General features: G+C 40.7%; 1 protein-coding gene across 1 annotated transcript in view; it reads right to left on the reverse strand.

Moving 5' to 3' along the window:
- Window positions 1–9,145, reverse strand: part of ccdc80 (coiled-coil domain containing 80) — a 33,640-nt gene extending 24,495 nt beyond the window's left edge. The window contains exons 1-3 of the mRNA XM_017431824.3: window positions 8,176–9,145; window positions 7,906–8,103; window positions 626–1,059 (exon numbers count right to left, since the gene is read on the reverse strand). Of these exons, the coding sequence (XP_017287313.1) occupies window positions 626–1,059; window positions 7,906–8,103; window positions 8,176–8,794 (1,251 nt within the window). The 5' untranslated portion in view covers window positions 8,795–9,145. The remainder of the gene's footprint in view (window positions 1–625; window positions 1,060–7,905; window positions 8,104–8,175) is intronic.
- Between the last annotated feature and the right edge of the window lie 10,674 nt (window positions 9,146–19,819).

Genomic DNA, 19,819 nt, shown 5'->3' on the forward strand with positions numbered 1-19,819 from the left:
GGCTCGGGCATCTGGTGAGGAAGCCTCCTGGACGTCTCCCTGGTGAGGTGATCCGGCCACGTCTCACTAAGAGGAGGCCCAGAGGAAGACCCAGGACACGCTGGAGGGACTATGATTCTTGGCTGGCCTGGGAACGCCTTGGGATTCCCCCGGAGGAGCTGGCCCAAGTGGCTGGGGAGAGGGAAGTCTGGGTCTCCCTGCTTAGGCTGCTGCCCCCGCGACCCGACCCCGGATAAGTGGAAGAAAATGGATGGATGAATGAATGGATGAACTGAATTGAAACAAATAATTAACTTTAGCCAACAGAGAAATGGCTATAATATGAAGAGTTTTACAGATATTGACCTAAAATTTAATATTGTAGTAGTTGACTAACTAATACTGTACTTTGAGAATAAATTTCACAATATTGTGGGAGATTACTCAAAGGTATTTTCAAGGTTTGACTGAAGTAACTATATCTCTAGCATTTATCAACATAAGATTATCTTAGTATAAAACCCTGACATGAAAAGCAATATGCATTCTGTCAAAGAATGCTAGGCCTTAAGTTTATTTTGGTTTTAGTACAAGTGTTTTCCAAACCACCTTTTGTGAATGCTTTGTCTCAATTTTATAGAATCACCTTATCTCCTTCGTTCTTCTTTCTGGTGGGTTTGATTTTGGAGGGTTTGTGTGTGACAGGCGTCATCTTGCGGCTGTTCTTGTCAGTATGGTTGTCTCCAGCTGGGGTGGTTTTAGCATGGTACAATTCTCTTCGGTTGTCATAGTAAGGATCGGTGGTGGCTCTGGGAGCTGGGAGCCACAGTGCCGTGGTCTGGACATTAGTCACTCTCTGGGTGCTGGTGGGTCTTTTTGTAGTAGTGGTGGTTCTCCTGGTTGTGGTAGTGGTGGGTTTGGTGGTGGTAGTTGGTGGTTGGGTTGTAGTTGTAGTTGTAGTTGTGGTTGTTGTGGTGGTGGTTGGTCGTGTACTTGTAGTGACAGCAGCTGTGGTAATGGTTTGGGTGGGCTTTCTTGGGATCTTCTTCACTGGTTTTCTCCTTGTAGGTTGGTCAGGAGCTAATAAACATAAATAAAGACAGGTCTTTGGTAAGAAGATTACTTCCACAGAATTTGCAACATGCTTATGAAGAAAGGAAAGGAAAGCAAGCTGACAAAAAAACAAACAAACAAACAATATAAAAAAACAATTTAAATATTGTATTTGCTAAAGACATATCAGTTTAAAACTGAAAAATATATTTTCACTTTGTGGAAAGCTTTAGATCAGTGGCCCTCAATAACAATTCAGCAAGATCCAATCAACCATTTATTTAAAAAAAAAATTAACGCACTTTATCATGGAATGGATGGAATTCCATGTTTCAAACATGAGTTTGTCTTGTAAGGTTCTCAATATCACTCCATTTGTGATTCTTAACAAGAGTGGCCTTCTGACAAGCAACATCTTCAAGATCCTCTATCAAGCGTTTGAATTTGGACACCCACATGTCTTTGTCAGCTATGTCAGCCAGCTACAGCTCCAGATCAGGTTGACTTATACCTGCAAATGCAGTCACATTTACCAGGGATGGATCGATGGTCAGGGGTGTGACGGGGAAAGACAATGTGTTTTTTTCCTGTCTAAACTCACAAAATCACCTCTCAAATGATGCTTGCGTTGCATTGTGGTGATTGCAGACTGCAAATACTCTGAATTTATCACCTTGTTTAAACTCCCTTAAAGAGGGGAGGTGAGACAATGTGCCCCTCTGTAAACCTCTGGCTAAAACTGTCAGTTTGCGCTCAAACGCTAACACCTCCTCCAGCATGTGCAGAGTTGTGCCTCCTCTCCCCTGAAGAGTTGTGTTCAGGTTCGCTGTCATGTCCAGCATGAAGTGCAGCTTTTCCAGCCACTCTGACTGTTCCAGCTCAGGAAAGGTGAGCCGTTTTCACCTCTCCCAGATATGCAGCAGAATGTTTCAGCACCTCTCCTCTGGACAGGCACCGGACTCTGTTATGCAGCAGGAGATCAGAGTACATGCTCTCCACTGCATCCAGTAACGATCGGAACTGACGTTGATTTAAACCTTTTGCCATTATTTTATTGATAATCTGAATGACAACATTCATGACCTCTGTGCATTCTGGAGGAAAAGTTTGTGTGCACAATGCCTCTTGGTGCAGGATGCAGTGAAACATCAGCAGCTTTCTATCCAGTGACTTCTGCAGCAAGGCCACAAAGCCCCTGTGCGCTCCAGTCAGTCTCCATCAGTAGCCACTGACACTAGGTGGGTTGTTTTTATTTCTTTGGCTCTTAAACAATCAAGCACAGCCTGCTCCCCCATGTCTGGCATTTTAGTGGTATCAGCTCAACCATTTCTTCCTGTGGTCCTGCAGAGTTCACATATCGGCAGAACAACGCTATTTGTCCAATGTCACTTTTGTCTTTGGACTCGTCACTGGCAATTGAGTACGCTGCAGCTGAATTGATGTCTTTAATTTGCTGTTTTGTGCCATTTTGTGCCAATTTTATGGTTCTGTCTTTGACAATCTTTGTAGAAAGAGACATCTCTCTGATTTTCTGCACAATTTCCCTCTTGTTTTTAAAGTCCAAGAGTAGGTGTTGTGAAATCTTTCACATATTCTTTGTCTGTGAGTGGTTTCCCATGCCTGACTATTTCCTGAGCGGCCAGAAAACTGGCATATGTTGTAAGGATTGGGTTTTGTTTTGTTTTCTTCTGGGTTTAATTTGCATTTGGTTTCTTGTTTGTGTCTTGTTCCTCGTACCTCAGTCATTATTCACTTCCCCTCTGTCTGCCCCTGCTTGTCTGCCACGCCCATCTCCACCTGCCAGCTATTGTAATCACTCACCTGTGCCCACTTCCCATAATCATCCTCTGTGTTTAATGGTTAACCTGGTCATTTTCTCCACCACCCTGCTGGATCATTGTTGTGTCTCTCGTTCTGCTCCGTGCCTTGCCTTGCCATGCCCTGTTCCTTTGTTTGGAGTTTTTTGTTATTGTTAGTTTTGCTGCCACATCAGCCTTTTTGTTTTATCTGTTTGTTTAAGTTAATAAATTAGTTTCATTTTAAGATGATTTTTGTGTTCTGGGTTCGCCTCTGTCTCCCTTCGTCATGACATATGTAGTTGAATTTGCAGACTTCACCCACTTCTTGAATTGATTTTTTCACAAATAAACCTTAAGCAACAGTTCCAAAACAGCTTTTTTTTTCTCTTTTCCTTCTGGATATTTTTCAGCAAAGGTTCTGTGTTTATTTTGGAAATGTCTTGCGACATTTGACCTTTTATTGTTAGCCAGTCTTTCTCCACAAATTAGACATACTGGTAGGCCACTCTCATCAGAGGTAAATGCAAATGAATCTGCCCAGGCATCAATAAATGTTTTATTTTCTTCAGATATTTTTCTTTCCTTACACTTCTCCATACTTGACCCACCTGGGGTTGAAAGTCTCTATAATGCCTCTTTTACACGGGCTCTAATTCAGAAGTCCGGCTCTACTCCACTCTACTCTGCTCGGCTCGATAAAGAATGCGTTGTGTTCACACTGGCCAGTTTGGTCGGTAGCAGAGGAACGCCTCCTCGTGTTGCGGGGGGCGGGGCCGCGGCACGGGGGGGTGCACCACCGAAACTTAGCGCAAGTTGTGTAAACAATGGAAGCACTATGGACAACGTTAGCCCTGTGTTGTTGCTGTTTTTTAAACTTATGGGGATTCTCCTGAGACTTCAGGAAGAGAGGCGCAGTGGAAGAAATGCTCTGGATGCTGAGATTGTTGCGCGGAGTAGGACAGCTGTTATCCACCGGAGATTTCAGGCTTTACAGCACCTTCAGCTGGGGGACAGACGGCATAAACGTTGCAGGGTAAGCTAATGCTGTTGTTTATATTCCTACCGTTCGCTCTTTATGCTTGCATCTGGTCACACCCACGACCAATGAGTGAACAGGAGCTAAGCTTGCGCCGCCCACGAAGCAGGGCCGGCCCGGCTGGCCCGACTCTGAAGCAGGAACCAAAGAAGCAAGGACCAGCCTCAAAAAAATGCAGATAAGTAGAGTGGAGCCAGAACCTTTAGGGTTCGTGTAAAAGGGGCAAACTTGGATGACTCTTAATTTTCTGCTTTTAAATTCGGACAATACAGAGGTTGTAGTTTTTGGACCTGAGTATCTTAGGAACAAACTTGACAGCCTTTCACTTGCTCTGAAAGGCATTAATTTGGCCTCCTGTTCTAAAGTAAGAACCTTAGTGTTGGATCAGGATGTCATCTCACCTCCATATTACAAATGTTACCAGGACTGCTTTTTTCTACAATTACTGTTTGTTTGTGAATTTGGCTCCCTTAGGCTCCCTTAGCCTGTCTGCACCCCCCCACACACACACACACACACTCATACAACATGCACCACATCGTCTTCCACTGCATCTACACACGCACATACCCACACTTTCCGCCGTGTCTGTCATCTCTATCACTTCAACCCCCCAATTAGATTCCTAATTGTTGTTTAGTTCAGTTTTAACTTCATCATGATTTTATTTAGAATATTTTAGCTACTATTCTAACTGTCTCAGCTCATGCTTAGATATGTCTGGTTTTATGATTTTATTTAGTTTATCCTATATTCCATTTAGATTATACATGATTGATGTTTTTTCATTCCTTTTTGTGTTTCATTATGTACCTGCTGTATTGGATTCTGTTTTTGTTTCTGTTTTAAAGCACTTTGAATCACATTGTTGCTGAAAAGTGCTATCTAAATAAATCTCACTTCACTTCACTTCACTTCTGCCTGCACAATATCACTAAACTTAGAAACATCTTGTCTCAAAATGATGCAGAAAAACTGGTCCATGCATTTATCAAGACTAGGCTGGACTATTGTAATTCTTTATTATCTGGGTGTCCAAAAAACTCTTTTTAACAAGACTTCAGTGGATCAAAAATGTTGCTGCCAGAGTTCTAATGAAAGTTTGAAGGAGAGATCATATTTCTCCAGTTTTAGCTTCTCTGTATTGGCTTCCTGTCAAATTCAGAATAGAATTTAAAATCTTACTCCTAACATACAAAGCTCTCAACAACCAAGCTCCATCTTATACTTAAGATCTTGTTGTTCCATATTTTCCTAACAGAGCACTTCACTCTCAGACTGCAGGTTTACTTGTGGTTCTGAGAGTTTCCAAAAGTAGAATTGAAGGCAGAGCTTTCAGCTTTCAGGCTCCTCTCCTGTGGAACCAACTTCCAGTTTCTGTTTCTGTAGACACACTGTCTACTTTTAAGACTGGACTTATTACTTTATTTTTGATAAATTCTATATTTAGAGTTGGCTTGGTTTCCGAAGCTATCTCTTAGTCATGCTGCTGCAGGACAAAGTGGCAACATTTCTTCACTCTGCTGCTGGCTTCTCATCTTCTACTATGTTTTCTATTTGAACTATCTCTATTATTAACATGTATTTTTCTTTCTATAGAGCTACACCTAGACCAGCTATTCTGTGTTTGTCTGTGTCTTTTTCCTGTTCTCTCAAACCAAGCAGATTGCAGCCCATCCTGAGCCTTGTTCTGCTGAGGGTTTCCTCCTGTTAAAGGGGAGTTGTTCATTTCTACTATCACCAATGTGCTGATCTGGATGGAAGATTGCGATGAAGTGAAAATTCACTGTAACCTGTTGGCTTCCTTCGATAGATAACTTTTACTAATTGGCTTTTAATATTGCATGTGGATATGTTTCTACAGTGTTCTGAGATACCTTTTGTTGTGACTTGGCACTATATGAATAAACTGAACTGCTAGAATTAACGAGAGCTTAAAACAGTATCAAAGTAATGGAATTAAGTTTCACCCTTCTTTTTCACATAATGTCATTACATGCACTCAAAAGTAACCACAAAGTTCTATGTAAATAACTGTGTAAAGCAAAATTGATGGAAATGTAAGGGTTTTCAAAAAAAGCAATGGATTGAATCTCTGTATCTGAGATTTGTGCTGTTAAAAGATGGCAGAATTCCATTTTTGGTTTAGTTGCAAACTGATGTCACTCATAAATGTATCTACAACAGGGTAGATATAAATTCTTCATAACTTTAACACAGAAACACACTTCAAATTGGCCAAAAATATCCCTTTAAGTTCAGTTCAGGAAATGGAAATGTTGGAATTTTGTGACAGAAATATTATCAAGGAACATATTAAAAAAGTTATGTTCAGAGAGCTTTGTATGTCTTATTGGGTCAATAATAACTGGTAGCAATGCAACAAACTGGGACAGCAAAAAGATCTCAAAGAAAAGGAAAAATATTCAAAAGTGTGCATAAAATCCTATTGCCTTGTGCTGTTCACATCATAAACTAAATGTTATTTTAGTATTTGTACAGCAGCCTTGCAAAGATACAGAAATGGTTGAAACTGTTATTGCACCAGCCAAACTGTGGAAAAAGTTAGGGATCTCAAAGTTCTGGAAAGGGTTCTTAAATGTTTAGTTTGTTAGTAAAAAAAAATCTCTAAACACAGGAAAAAAATAAGGGAAATTTTACTCTTGATATATCAGCTCGTTTTAAGCAAAAGGCTCTTAAATTATATTTTTAACATTCTGAAGTAGAGTTTAATGAAAATTAAAATTAAATGATTCCATCATTCATCAATTAAATGATTCCAGTGATTCCAGCAGGAATGTCATATTTCTGCCAAAATAACCACATCATGTTAAATTGACGGTGGTGCAAGGTTTAAATAATTGTCTGCATGAACTGCTATGAAATTTAGAAATTCTCATTGGTTTTAAGATGGCAGTAATGCACTTTGCAAGTGGACCGACTCAGACTGTACTGATGAGCAAAAAAGGGCAAGTCTAATCTGACTTACTTCCAAAGAGGATTTTGTAGTTTTAAACAAGTCCAGTCTCCAAATTTCCATGCTAGTTCATGGAAACATGAATATTCAAACTTTTCTAACACAGTCAATTTTGAATTACATGTTTCTTTCATCAGAGGTAATAATATAATTACTGGTGGAAGTGTCCAGTCTGCCCAGGAAGTCCTTCAGCTCACCTCTGCTGCTACTATTTGCACTTGCAAACCATAAAACTGCAGATGTAGATAGATTTGTTGGTACCCTTACAACTTATTGAAACAGTGCTTCATTTTTCATGAAAAGTGATTCAGATAAAAGCAGCTGTCAGATGTTTTTATATGTGATAGAGTAAACAGGAAAGTGTAAAAACAAATGAATTGTTGTGAATTATACAAAGATATTTTTAAAGTAGTATAGGCAGATCTGTTGCTACCCTAAAGTTACTATTAATCTTTGCAACATAGTCATGTTTCAAATTGTTTGACCTTAATATCATAGATGCCTTTAAGCTTTTCATCACCTGTTCAGTCAATTTAAAGGGATCAAATGTGTGCCACTGCATGGTTTGTACATCACTTTCTGATCACACTATTCATCCCATTTTGAATTACAATGGGCTTCATGAAAGAAAACCCAGGAGGGCACCACAATTGACAGAAAAACATATACGATCGGATAGAAATTTACAAAAATTCATGTTGACGAGCCCAAACATTTTTGAGATAAGTTTTTGGGACTGATGAGACAAAACTGCATCTTTATGATTCTAGTCACATCAGTTGTATTTTTTATTCTTGTGAAGGGAATCCTGCAACCTTCTTGCTTGGAGTTGGCAGTGCTAACCATATAAATAGCCATGTATAGCAAAATTGGCAGAAGTACAGGGCTTACAAAATAAGTTCACTTGAAGTGCTATGAAATTTTGGAAATTGAAGCTGTGTTAAGTCAGCAGCAATCCACTTTGTTTTTGGTCAAAGAGATATCTACTGTGTGCAAGATAATAAACCTTTCCAGGGAATGTATGAAGTATCTCTTTAACATGTCCAAAAAGTGTGGCTCACCCGTCAGGGTACCCTCCTCCACTTGACCCTCCACACCAGCTCCTTTACACTTCTGGACGAAGCCTCTCTGGCGCAGCTTCTCCAGCTTCCTCATGGGTGACTGGTCTATGACCTCATACATGGCCTCCAGCCTCACAGGGTACGGGTACTTCTCCTCCACCTGCAGGGTCTTCTTCAGCAGCACCATCTCAAACTTCCCTGCAGATCAAAACACGACATGTCAGGCTGTGATCCTAACGCTGTCAGGTGAGGTCATGTTGTCCCACTCACCTTTTTCCAGTTTGAGGAAGCTCATGAGTCTGGGGATGAGGGCGGTGTCCAGCGGCTCCTCCAGCACCTTCCCCTCGCCGGTGATCCTCCTCACCTTCCCACCCATTTCCCCCTCCTGGTGGAACATCACGATCTGATGGACGTGTCTCTCGGCCAGCTCGCAGTACACGTCCGGCTTGAGGAGGGACATCATCAGCCGGTAGTAGCCGTCCGCCTCGTGAGGCGCAGAGATCACCAGAACCCGGTTCTTCCCTGCAAAACTGGCCAGCAGGTTTGGTGAGCCGGTGGTGATCCTGGCTCTGGCTCCTGGGCTGCCCTCATCCTCCTGCAAGCCGAGCTGGCCTCCCTCCCCTCCTCTCCTGCTGTGCATTGTCCCCGTCCGAACAGGAGTCAAAGCCCCCTCATCGGCTTCAACGTTAGTCCTCGTTTTAGAAATGACGTGTGGGCGCAGCCGTCCGGAGACGCGCTCCTTGTCCGCTGCGCGCAGCTGGACCGGTTCCGTCCTGGCCCGGCGGTGCGGCGGAACTCGCTTCAGATGGTTCTGCCTGTCGGCTTCGGTCCAGGCAAAGAAATAAATCAGAGCTAAACTGAGACAAGCAGACGCCCTCATTGTGAACATTTAACGCAGAGCAGATGACGGCCCGGCGCTGAAGTCTGGATCCGCTGCGTCTTCGGGGCTTTTGTTGTCAGTTAATTCCAGTCCTGTCTCAGAGCAGCATGCCTTCTGTCCACCTCTGTCTTCTGGTTTCAAACAAGACAAAAGTTACAACCACAGCTTCAGCAACATTTGACAAACATCCACAGCGGAGAAAAAAAAAACATGAAGAAAGAAAAGTTCCGTTCGTCATATGGTGAAAACAAACGGCTCTTCAGCCCTCGGACAGTTTTTATTATTTCCGGAGAGAGAAACTTTAGTGCGCAGGAAAGAAGGAAGAATTCAGTCTGCGCTCAGCCTCTTCCCAGGTCTCCCCACCTCCAACCCCTCCCTGCTAAATGTGAGCTTTGGAGACCTTCCCAGAAATGTCCACCCAAATTTAGACTCCGGCTTCTCGACAACGTCAGGAGCTGCAACTCCCACAGCCTCTGCTTTTCATGGAGGAACCTTTCAGTTGTTTCAACTAATCTGTCTGTTAGCGAAATATCTTATGAACCACTGGATGGACTTTAATGAAAGTCTCAGAAAATTATCCTCGTACATCTAGAACTACTTAACATTTGGTGTCGATCCAATTCAAGACGGCCACCTTAGAAAACACAAAAATGATTACAACTCAGTCAATTTTACAGATATTTAGCTAAAACTGGTGTGGTAGTAGCTGAGAACAATTTAAACCACATACTCTAAGTGCTACACATTGCACATTTTTGCTTAAAACTTTGACAACCCTGTTTGTCTTTAGCAAAATATCTCATGAACCACTGGACAGATTTTAATTAAATTATCAGATAGTAACCCTTAGTTGTATCTCTGCAAATGTTTAAGCTTTGGAATGAAAATGGCGACCATAGCTAACTGAACTTGGAAAACAAAACTGGCAGTAACTCAGTCAGTTTTACATGTATTGAGTTATAATTTGATGTGGTGAACATGTTAAATGGCTGGTAATGCAGATTTGGCCTACAATCGAGTGAAAACCTACTGAATATCTGGAGTACAACTCAACATCCAAGCAAATGTTGAAGTTTTGCGCTTTGATATTTAAATAATGTTTAGATCTGTAGGAACATTTCTGCAAATTTTCAACTTTTAAGTACTTCTGATTACATGTGCTTGAACAACCAGCAAGGCCTAGTGAACTACCAAGATTCTGAGCTGCTAACAAGCAGTAAAAATGGCTCCAAGTTTGACAAAGGATATTGAAAAACTCAAGTTATCGTTGAATCTCATGTCAGAAGAACTGAGCAAGGTGGTGAAGCAACAAACATGCCTGTTGCATTTGATTGGAGAATTTCAACAACTGAAAGCAATTATTAAAGAAAAGGATGAGAAGATAAAAGAGGTGGAAAAAATGGAGGATCTGGAACACCACACAAGAAAGGAGGACGTGGTGATATCTGGACTTAAGACGACACACTGCACATATGCAAGGACAACAGCAGAAGACAATAAAGGGGAAGATGCACCACCAGACAAACTACTTTCATTTCAGCAGCAAGTCATCAAGTTTTTTGGCAGTAAAAATATTTTGCTGGATAGAAAAACTATTGCTGCTTGTTGCACAATGCTGCAAAAACAAAATATAAGATCTGGTAAATGGAACAAAAGACCAAATATTATTTGTGAGTACAAAACACAAAATTGAACTGCTAAAAGTTGTTAAAAGGGAACCTTTTATGCAAAATTCACTTTTTGCATGTTTTTGTACTTCCATTTGGGTATCTACTGCTTCTCGGAACAGTCCAAGTGCAAAACAAACAAACAAAAAAAAAAAAACAACACCCAGCCATTTTTTGGCAATAACTAAATGTTTTCTGGTGTCTGCAAAATGACCTGTTTCAACAACCTAGAGATTATTGTATCACAATCCCTGTTACCTAGCAACCCCAAGCCGAGCCCAGCCCCTCACCTAACAACCCAAGTGGAGCTCCACCCACTTCAATACAAGAAGACCGTCACATTAGTTCTGCTGGTTTTACTGCTGAACAATGAAAATGTTCTGTTGTCGGCTGTAATATAGAACATGTGTCCATGCATGTTCTCCCAGTCACAGAGAACAGAGCTGAATGGCTTCATTTTATTTTTGATGGTAATGTCCCTGCAATATTTCCAAAGAAATTTTTAGTTTAAACAGCTCACCTGTCCCAGAAACACGTCTCTGTTAAAGTCACGGCAGGTTTGTCTAAACTAACATTAGAACTATGTTAATAAAAGAGAAGAAAAGTTGGGGGAAAAAAAATAAAACTGATCTTTACCGTGCGGTCGTCTGGACACTTTTTGGTCCGGAGGAGGAGGCGTCTGACTTAACTGACTCTGCTGCTGCTGCTGGCTGGGCTGATCCTGGCCTTATTTTATTCTTATTTCTTTTTTTTTTTTTTGTAAAATAATATTGATATAAATGTGCATCAGATCTGCAGAGTTTAATCCTTCAGTGGCCAACAGCAGCTTATTTGCATAAAAGTGACGTAGCCCTAAAATTGCTCATTCTGAAATGAGCTCAAAACAGGCAGAACTGATCAGGTGAAATCTCAATATCTGAAAATGATTTTGTGTATTAAATGTAATGAACATTTTTGGATAGCCCCCAGACCTATACTAACTTGTTCAAGGAAGCACAATAGGTCCACTTTAAAAAACTCAAGGGCATAGATGTGTTTGTGAATGACCAATTCCAATTTCCATTAGAATACTAAACCACATTATGAATATTATTCTGAAGACAGTACTACTGTGGGGTTGAGGGGCTTTTCATTAATTCACTTTAAAAGTAGGAGTATGCAAAGTAATTTCTTTAAAATAAAAAGCTACCTTCAAACATTTGGTGAGAAATTTAGTGTGGTAGAAACCCGGATTATGAACCTGGATCTCAGAAACCTTGATTATGGAAGGAAAATGAACTGTTGGATTCTTTAGATGAATATAAAAAGTTTGGTCAGAATAGGTTTAACAAAAGGGCAGGTGGCGTTGCACTATTTCTTAGATCGGGACTGAAATGTAAGGTTATTGCTAAAATGTCATTTTCAGTTGATAACTTAATTTAAATGTTTATCTGTTAAAACGGAGTGTAATAGGTCTGGGCATATGTTAATTAGTTGTGTTTATTGAACTCATGCAAAGATGAGTTTAATAAGAAAACATTAGAGATGTATGAGAGGCATAAAAAAAGTTTACATTTATTTGTAGAGATTTTAACATTGACTTGTTGAAATATAATGAACATATTAAACAACTAAATTTGTTATGTTTGATTTAGGTTTTTTATCCATTAATATTAAGACCTACTCGGATAACCAAAGACAGGGCTTCATTGATTAACAATATTTTCATAAATAAGTTCAATGTGAACAAAAATTGGATTGTTGATAATCAATATTACTGATCATTTGCCAGTGTTTACTGTGTTGGTGTTACGGTCACTGACCTTTAGGGGCTCTCTTTTTGAGAGAGCTTCATGTTTTTTTTTTGTTTCAGTTCTGCCTGATTGCTGCAGGTGAAGTGTATTGGGGCTCGTTAGCCACTCAACAAGAAGCAGCAAGCTGGAGATGCCGGAGGCCCTCCTTCTGTTTATCCTGGGCCTTGATTTTGTGATCCTGTTGAGAGCTGGTTATGTGTGTGACTTGCTGTGAGCAACTTTGAACGATTGTCCAAGACGCGTTTCTTGCCCAGAGATGGAAGCTGGTAGGGGTTCTCTGCCATTTTCTTTCGTGAACTGTTTTCTCCTGTTTTCTGGTTAGTGAGGGAGTTTAGGTTTTGTATTTTCTTTTAGTTCTCCTTTAGAAAGTGATGGTCTTATTTTATAGTTATAAGGGGGTGTTTTGTTTGTTGTTTTGGCCTTGGAGACCCTGACGCATTAAGCTCCCCTGGGTTTGTTTTTTTTTCCTTCTTGTGATCTTATCAGAATTGTAAAATAAAATATAAAGTGGGGTTGTAACAGTTGGATATTAGTAATTAGTTTCATTTAAACAGAGCAACGCCAATTTCTAATTTAGTTAGAGTAAAATTACCTGAAACTGTGGAAGAAATAAAAGCAGAGTTATTAAATTATAATTGGCAAAATGTTTATGTTGATGACATTAATGAGTCATATAATACGTTTTGGGAATATTTATATATTTATTTATCTGAGAGGAATGCCCAACACTAGAGCTACCCAATTTAATTCAGTTCAGTTTAGTTCAGTTTATTTATATAGCGTCAAGTCACAACAAACGCCGTGTCAGGGCACTGTCCAAAAACATGCATGTTCATTATAAAAAGCCAATTAGTAAAAATGATCTATCTAAGGAAGATTGTGTTGAATCTTCACTTCGTCGCAGTCTCCCCTCCTGAGCAGCACACAGGCAACAGTGGGAAGGAACAACTCCCTTTTAACAGGAAGAAACCTCCAGCAGAACCAGGCTCAGGATGAGCGGTCTGCTTTGACCAGCTGGGGTTTGGGAGGACAGGAAAGTGACACAGACAAACAAACCAAATGCACAAGTTCAATTTACTATACCTAATTGGTATATCATGAATGACTGCACAAAAGATTTAATCCTAGAGTCACGATATCATTTTTCAAGCCAGTTTCAGAACACTGGATCTTAGTCCAAATGTTTGACATGAAAGGTGGCAGACAACATGCACTGCTTCAAGGAATACTAAGGTGTGATGTTCACACCAAGATCATGTTTTGTTTCCTCCTTCATGCCTCATCAACCCTCATTTCTTCCACCTGCGCTCCTGCCCTGATTACTGCCGTTGCACCTGCTCCCTTCCCTTCTTATACCCCACTCTCCCATATCTCCAGTGCCAGATTATCAAACACAGTGTACAAGTAGTTTTCCAGCATTTTCTGATTGAACCACTCTGTCTTGACCACACTCATGTTCCTTGGACTGTCCCCTGTGCCTTGCCATTGTCAGATTCTTGCTGGCTGACTGATAACTGGACCTTGACCCACGCCCGCATCACGGATTCTCGCCTACCGCCTGCCCCCTCGGATAAGTCCTCTGCTCTCTGCCTCTCTATGTGTGACCATTGCCTGCCCAACTCTGAATTTGGATTAATGCCTGTGACTTACATTATGAGATCATTGGTCCGCTGCTTCAGCTCTGTTCACCTGCCACTTCAGCTTTACTGCCAGTCTGCTCCATTCGCCAACCCTCAGCTCTCCAGATTAGTGACTCCATCTTCTTTAAAAGAATCTTTCGGAGGATTACTTGGATCACTGATCTCTATTCTCTCCTTTCAGTGCTGCAGCGGGCGTTCCTGTTACAGTTGACGCACGGTTTTTGAATAAAGTTTCTTCTGCTCCTGCGTTGTGGTTGAATTACCAGGTCCCGCTAGTGAATCTTTTCAATAAGGCCTTAATTTAATCTTTTTTTAGTTGACCAGGACTTTTGTCTGTGATAAAATGTAATACTAGATCCATGTAATATTAGACCATCAAGGCCATCTTTAATTTAATAAAAAAGTAAAACAAACCCAAATCCTGACTGCTCAGTTTTAAAACAGCTGCTGTAACCACGGCCGGTCTGTCTGTCATGACTCAAACGCTTTTGGCACCGGACCACATTCCTTTTCTTCAGTTTTCCTCTGAAACAGCAACAAGAAGACAGAAACTGACGGTTGTTTATTCACATCATACTGTGAGGATGAAACCAGCTCACAGCAGGTCAGGAACACAATCACAGAACCATAACAAAATGAATGACCTAGTATTTTCTTTGAAGTAATGCATATTGCCTGTCACTTTTCATGTCAGACTTTTAAACTGAAATCCTCTTATGATTCAAAGAGATGGACTTTAGACATTTTGGTCAAACTTTGTAAATGGCAATATGCTTGATCTCTTGTCAGACGTGTTAGCACTCAATGTGTTGTGACTGACTCTGAGCTACTACCACATTACACTTTAGCTGAATAGCTGTAAAACTAAGTTACAGTTATTTGTGTAAAGGCTAAATGTGCTTAGCTGTTGCAGCCATCTTCAGTTGGATTTACACTAAAAGCTATTCAGTTGTAGATAGATGAAAAGTTTCATTAAAATCCATCCACTGGTTTATATGATATTATACTAAAAGACAGAGTTTAGTTTTATAGATAACGACAAAGTTTTAAAAACATATGACATGCAAGAAGTTAGTGCTCAGATAATAATTTCTGAATGACTCTCAGCTACCACCATACTAAATTTCATCCTTCCATCCATTATCTAGTTGCAGGGGCATCCCCTTGAGCAGGAAAGCCCAGGCATCTCTTTCTAGCTTAGCCAACTCTTCCAGCTCTTTTGGAAGAATGCCAAGACATTTCCAGGCCGGTGAAGAGAAGGTCTTTCCAACATGTCCTGGGTCTTCCCTGAGGCCTCCTCCCAGTTGGACATGCCCGGAACTAGGGAGGCATCCAGGGGGAATCCTTACCAGATGCCCTAATCACCTCAACTGGCTTCTATCGATGTGGAGGAGCAGCGGCTCTATTCCAAGTCCCTCCTGGATAACTAAACTTTGACCTTATCTCTAATAGAGGACCTTGATGCAAGAAACTTGATGGCTCTCGCCTGGATATTGGTTACTGGGGCCCCACCCTGGAGCAAGGCCTGGGGGAAGGGCTTGTTGGTGAGCACCTGGTGATTGAGCCTCTACCCATGCGGCCCAGTCAGGCTCTGCCTGAAGGAGTTACATGGGTTCGCCTTCCTGTGCTCCCAGCACCCACAGGAAGGGCCAAAGAGATCAGGTGTGAAGTACAATGGGCAGCAGCTGAAGGTGGGGGTCTTGCTGCTCTGACCCTAACTTACCAAAGCTGGCTCATGGGGCACAAAATTTTAACTTAATAAAAATAAAATAGCTCTATTGTGTAGTTAAAGAGGAAAAACAATAAAATGTTGAACAGGTTTATTTAACCTCAGCCATGGTTACAGTTCACCACACAGCAACACACCGACTCTCTCCTTCCTCTTCTCCTCTCTTCTCCTCGTCATGCGCCCCCACCAGTTGGGGTTGGTAATGTCTCTACATTCCTAACTCCATTATGTGACAAAAAAAAACCCCAACAAGATCAATAAAACTGACTGTTATACCAAGCCTATGGTGGCCATCTTAGTTGAGCTAAAAGTCAAAAAGCACACAAATAAACTCATAAACAGATCAATATTTCTGAAAACAGAGCAAAAGCAAAGTGACATCAGTCCAAAATTAGCCAAGTCCTCCATCCATCACCCCCTTCCCCCCCGCCCACCAACACACACGCTCAGTTTCTCTTTCCCATATGAGACTTCCCATATGAGGCTCAACTTTCAAATCCACCCATACCTTTATCCTCTATCCTCTATCCTTTCTTCTGTATTTCTGAAAAACAAACAAACTCTTTTACTATAAGGCAGTTCTTGGTTGTGAAAAACACACTAAAATGTAAAAAATAAATGGACAAGATCAAGTAGACACAGCCACAGTAAATAAACATAAAACAAAAACAAAACCTGAACATAACACAACAATAATAAATTTAATAAACACATAAACAGATGAGGGCAAAACAATGAAGCAACAAAAACAAATGCAACCAAATGCCATTAAACATACCACCAAAACATACAACATCCCAAGATGTCAAAAAGGACTCACCAAAATCAAAAGATGACATGGTAGTGAGTTTCTGTTATATTTGGATTGAAACTGTGAAAAGACAAAAACCTCCCGGTTTTGGAAATGTATGTGTATTGTTACAGCCCTGATGGAAGTTGAATGTGTACTTTTTCTGAGCATCCACAAAAGTGTCTCTGATTCACTCTGTAATTATCCTCTGGGTTTAGGAGATCACCACAGCCCTCTGACTAGCACACTTAGATCATTCTTAGACTCATGAGCTGGCTTGTGTGTCTCACTTCCTTCCAGATGGTTTCCTAATATAGACACTCATTTCAAGTTGTGCAAGAAGCAATTCACTTTTATATACAACATATGAAGGCTAGCCATGATATCAAAGTGTGTCAACCACATGCTACATATCTACCTGTGGAGGACTGAGAAAGTCTGAATGAAGCGCATCCTCATTTTCTGACACTTAACACTGACTTCATTTACTATTAACAAATAACTGATGCTATTCTAGAGGTGTTTAAAGTACCTCAAATAAATTAATGAACTATTCACATATGCGGAGGAAGGCGGTGGACACACGTCCTGTGGTCAGACGAGTCCACATGTAACTGCTTTATGTTAGGTTTTGTGCCAAATATCTAAAATCCAGGCAGTAACAGTAAAAAAAAGAAGCAACTGAATATTATGGCATGGAGGGTAACAGTGCCCATGCACTGCTTGACTTACATACTTGTGAATGTGCAATTGATGCAGAGGTGTTTATTGAAATGTTACAATGACTTACTCTATGCTAACATCAAGCTAATGTTTTCTTCCAGGAGGTCTGTGGTTATTTCAGCTTCATTCTGTATGTTTTCCATCAGTGTAGCTTCGTAGAAACAGATGGTGTGTGTGCTTGACTGGCCTGATCTGTTTCCTTTTAAAGTGCATGGAGCATCATAATAAGAAAAATCAGATGACCACAGATTTTTGAGCAGCTGAAATCTTTTATTCAGCAAGAATTAACACAGAATGCTCTCCCAAAACTGCTACAAATAGTTTCCTTGGTGACCAAATTATAACATGTTATGATCTTGTCTTTACCAGGCCTGTTCCTCCCTGATTTTTTTCTAAGTGGAGCTGTGGACTGGCAGGTACCATTTACTACACTTCCTATTGCCACCTCCCACTTTGATCCAGGTGTATCACCTGTTACCAATCAGCCATCAGGTCTTCTGCTATTTAAGATCAGCTCCAACCACAATTTAATACTATTAGTACCTGTCTTACATATTCCAGTATGGTGGGAGTATTCACCTTAACCCTTCCTTGGCCTTCGTGTCAAATAAACCCAAAGTCACAAGGTTTTCTCTTCCTCTCTTCAGTTGTGAAGGCTTTAAGAGGGTTAAGCTTGTATTAAACACACTGAAGAAGAAGAAGAACTGGACACAGGATTGTATCATCACACCACTGATTAATGTGACCAACTCCTGTGTTAATTCTTTAATATTTGTAACAACTAGTTTTTGAACTTACCTCACATTGTGCTTTCCTTCTTGTGTAGAATCATCCTTGGTTTCCTCCTTGACAGCTGGACAGAAGTATTTTTCTCACCCTGGATTTCTCTGAGACAGTTTTTACTATTGAGCTGGTAACTCTCGCATAAGGAAATTCTCACCTCACCCTTTACCTGCCTGACCCACTTTTCACCACTCCATCACACCAGTCTGCTAAGAAAACAAACAGAAGACAATAAGAAGAAAAAATATCTAATGGATCACAGTTAGAATAACCTCAAGATCAACCCTATTACTTATTTCTTTTTCAGTGGAGTTGACCTCGGACATTCCCCATACATTCTGCCTTTATTGCCTGCACATGTTTGTAAACATTTTAAACAATGTCAGTTCCTTGGTTAAATGCTTAAATCTAATTGTCGCTTAAATTTTGAAATCACAAAAAAAGTATATATGTCAGTAGGCGGGGAGACGGAGGCGAACCCAGAACGCAGACTAATCTTGAAAATGAAAATTAACTTAAATAAACAAACAAAACAAAAGGCTGACGTGGCAGCAAAAACTAACAATAACACAATCCAAAAGAGAGGCAAGGCAAGGCATGGAGCGTGGTACCAATCAACGTGAGCAAGCAGAACGAGAGGAACGGAATGACCCAGTGAGGAATGGAGAAACAGAAAAGTCCAGGAAAGTCCTTTGGTCCGCTTGTTTGGTCCGGACCAAAAGTGGACTTTATTTTTTTCGTTTGGTGCGGTTTTCATTCACATTGTGCTTTTCTGTAAGCGGACTATAATTTATAAACAAAGCCAAGTGGGTGATGGTCATTACTCCCATTGGACAGAAAGACGGGGGCAGCGGTTGGAGCACAGAGCACAGACCCGGAAATAAAGATGGAAGTCCTGCGTGCTGTATTTGTTATGTGCACATTCGTTCTGTTGGTACAATTACAGTACCATTTTGAAATTCAAGAGCAGCTCATTCAACGTTGATTTACTGACGTTTTACTTCTAATTTTGGAACGGTGCCAGCAAATGCGTGCCGCAACTCGAAGAAACAAATACTGCTATTTGTCCCACAATGCTTGGCAACGGTGGCCCGTGAAGTCCAAAAAGGCGCATGCTTTACGTAGTTAGTTCGGTTCAACTCCGGTCTGTATTCACACCAGAAGCGAACCGCACCAGAGTTCGTTTGGAAACGGACCGAGACCACCTCAAAAAGCGGGTCTCGGTCCGGTTGTTTGATCCGCACCGGAGTTCGCATGACTGTATTCACACCTGCACAAAAAGTCCGGACCAACGCTGGAAACGAACTGTGCTTCGATTAAAGCGGACCAAATGTGTCAGGTCTGAATACGACCAGAGACTGGTTTTAAACACTGAGGGAGAGATGATTAATTGGTTACAGCTGTGAAAATTACGAGGAGCAGGTGGGCGTGGCAGGCGTGACCGGAAAACTACTGGGGAGGTGAATAGTGACAAGACATGAAGAACAAAAACCACAAACTAAAGCACAAAACCCCAAACAAAGAACCAAAAACACCAACATTCATGGCAGTATAGGAAATACTAATAAAATAAAATTATAAATGTATTTTTCTAAACTCTTTGTAAATTGCTGGCAATTATCTGTGAATTATTTTTTTCTGAATAAAACAAAGTTGGTCAGTTAAGACAATATGTAAAATAAAAAAATAACGGTACAAATAAAACTGCAGTTTTTGTTTGTTTGAAAATATTTTTACTTTTCTAAAAGTGGATTTTTTATTTTAGTAGCAAGCCATATTGCCTAACTTTAACTAAGTTAGACATTAATGGTTGAGACAGCTGAGAGTTTAGTACCTCATGTATTGAAACAGAACGCAGATCCAGAGAGATTCTGCAATAAATAGTATCAAAAAGTGTACTTTGCCTTTC

Source organism: Kryptolebias marmoratus, linkage group LG6 (genome assembly GCF_001649575.2).
Source record: "Kryptolebias marmoratus isolate JLee-2015 linkage group LG6, ASM164957v2, whole genome shotgun sequence".
Classification (NCBI taxonomy): domain Eukaryota; kingdom Metazoa; phylum Chordata; class Actinopteri; order Cyprinodontiformes; family Rivulidae; genus Kryptolebias; species Kryptolebias marmoratus.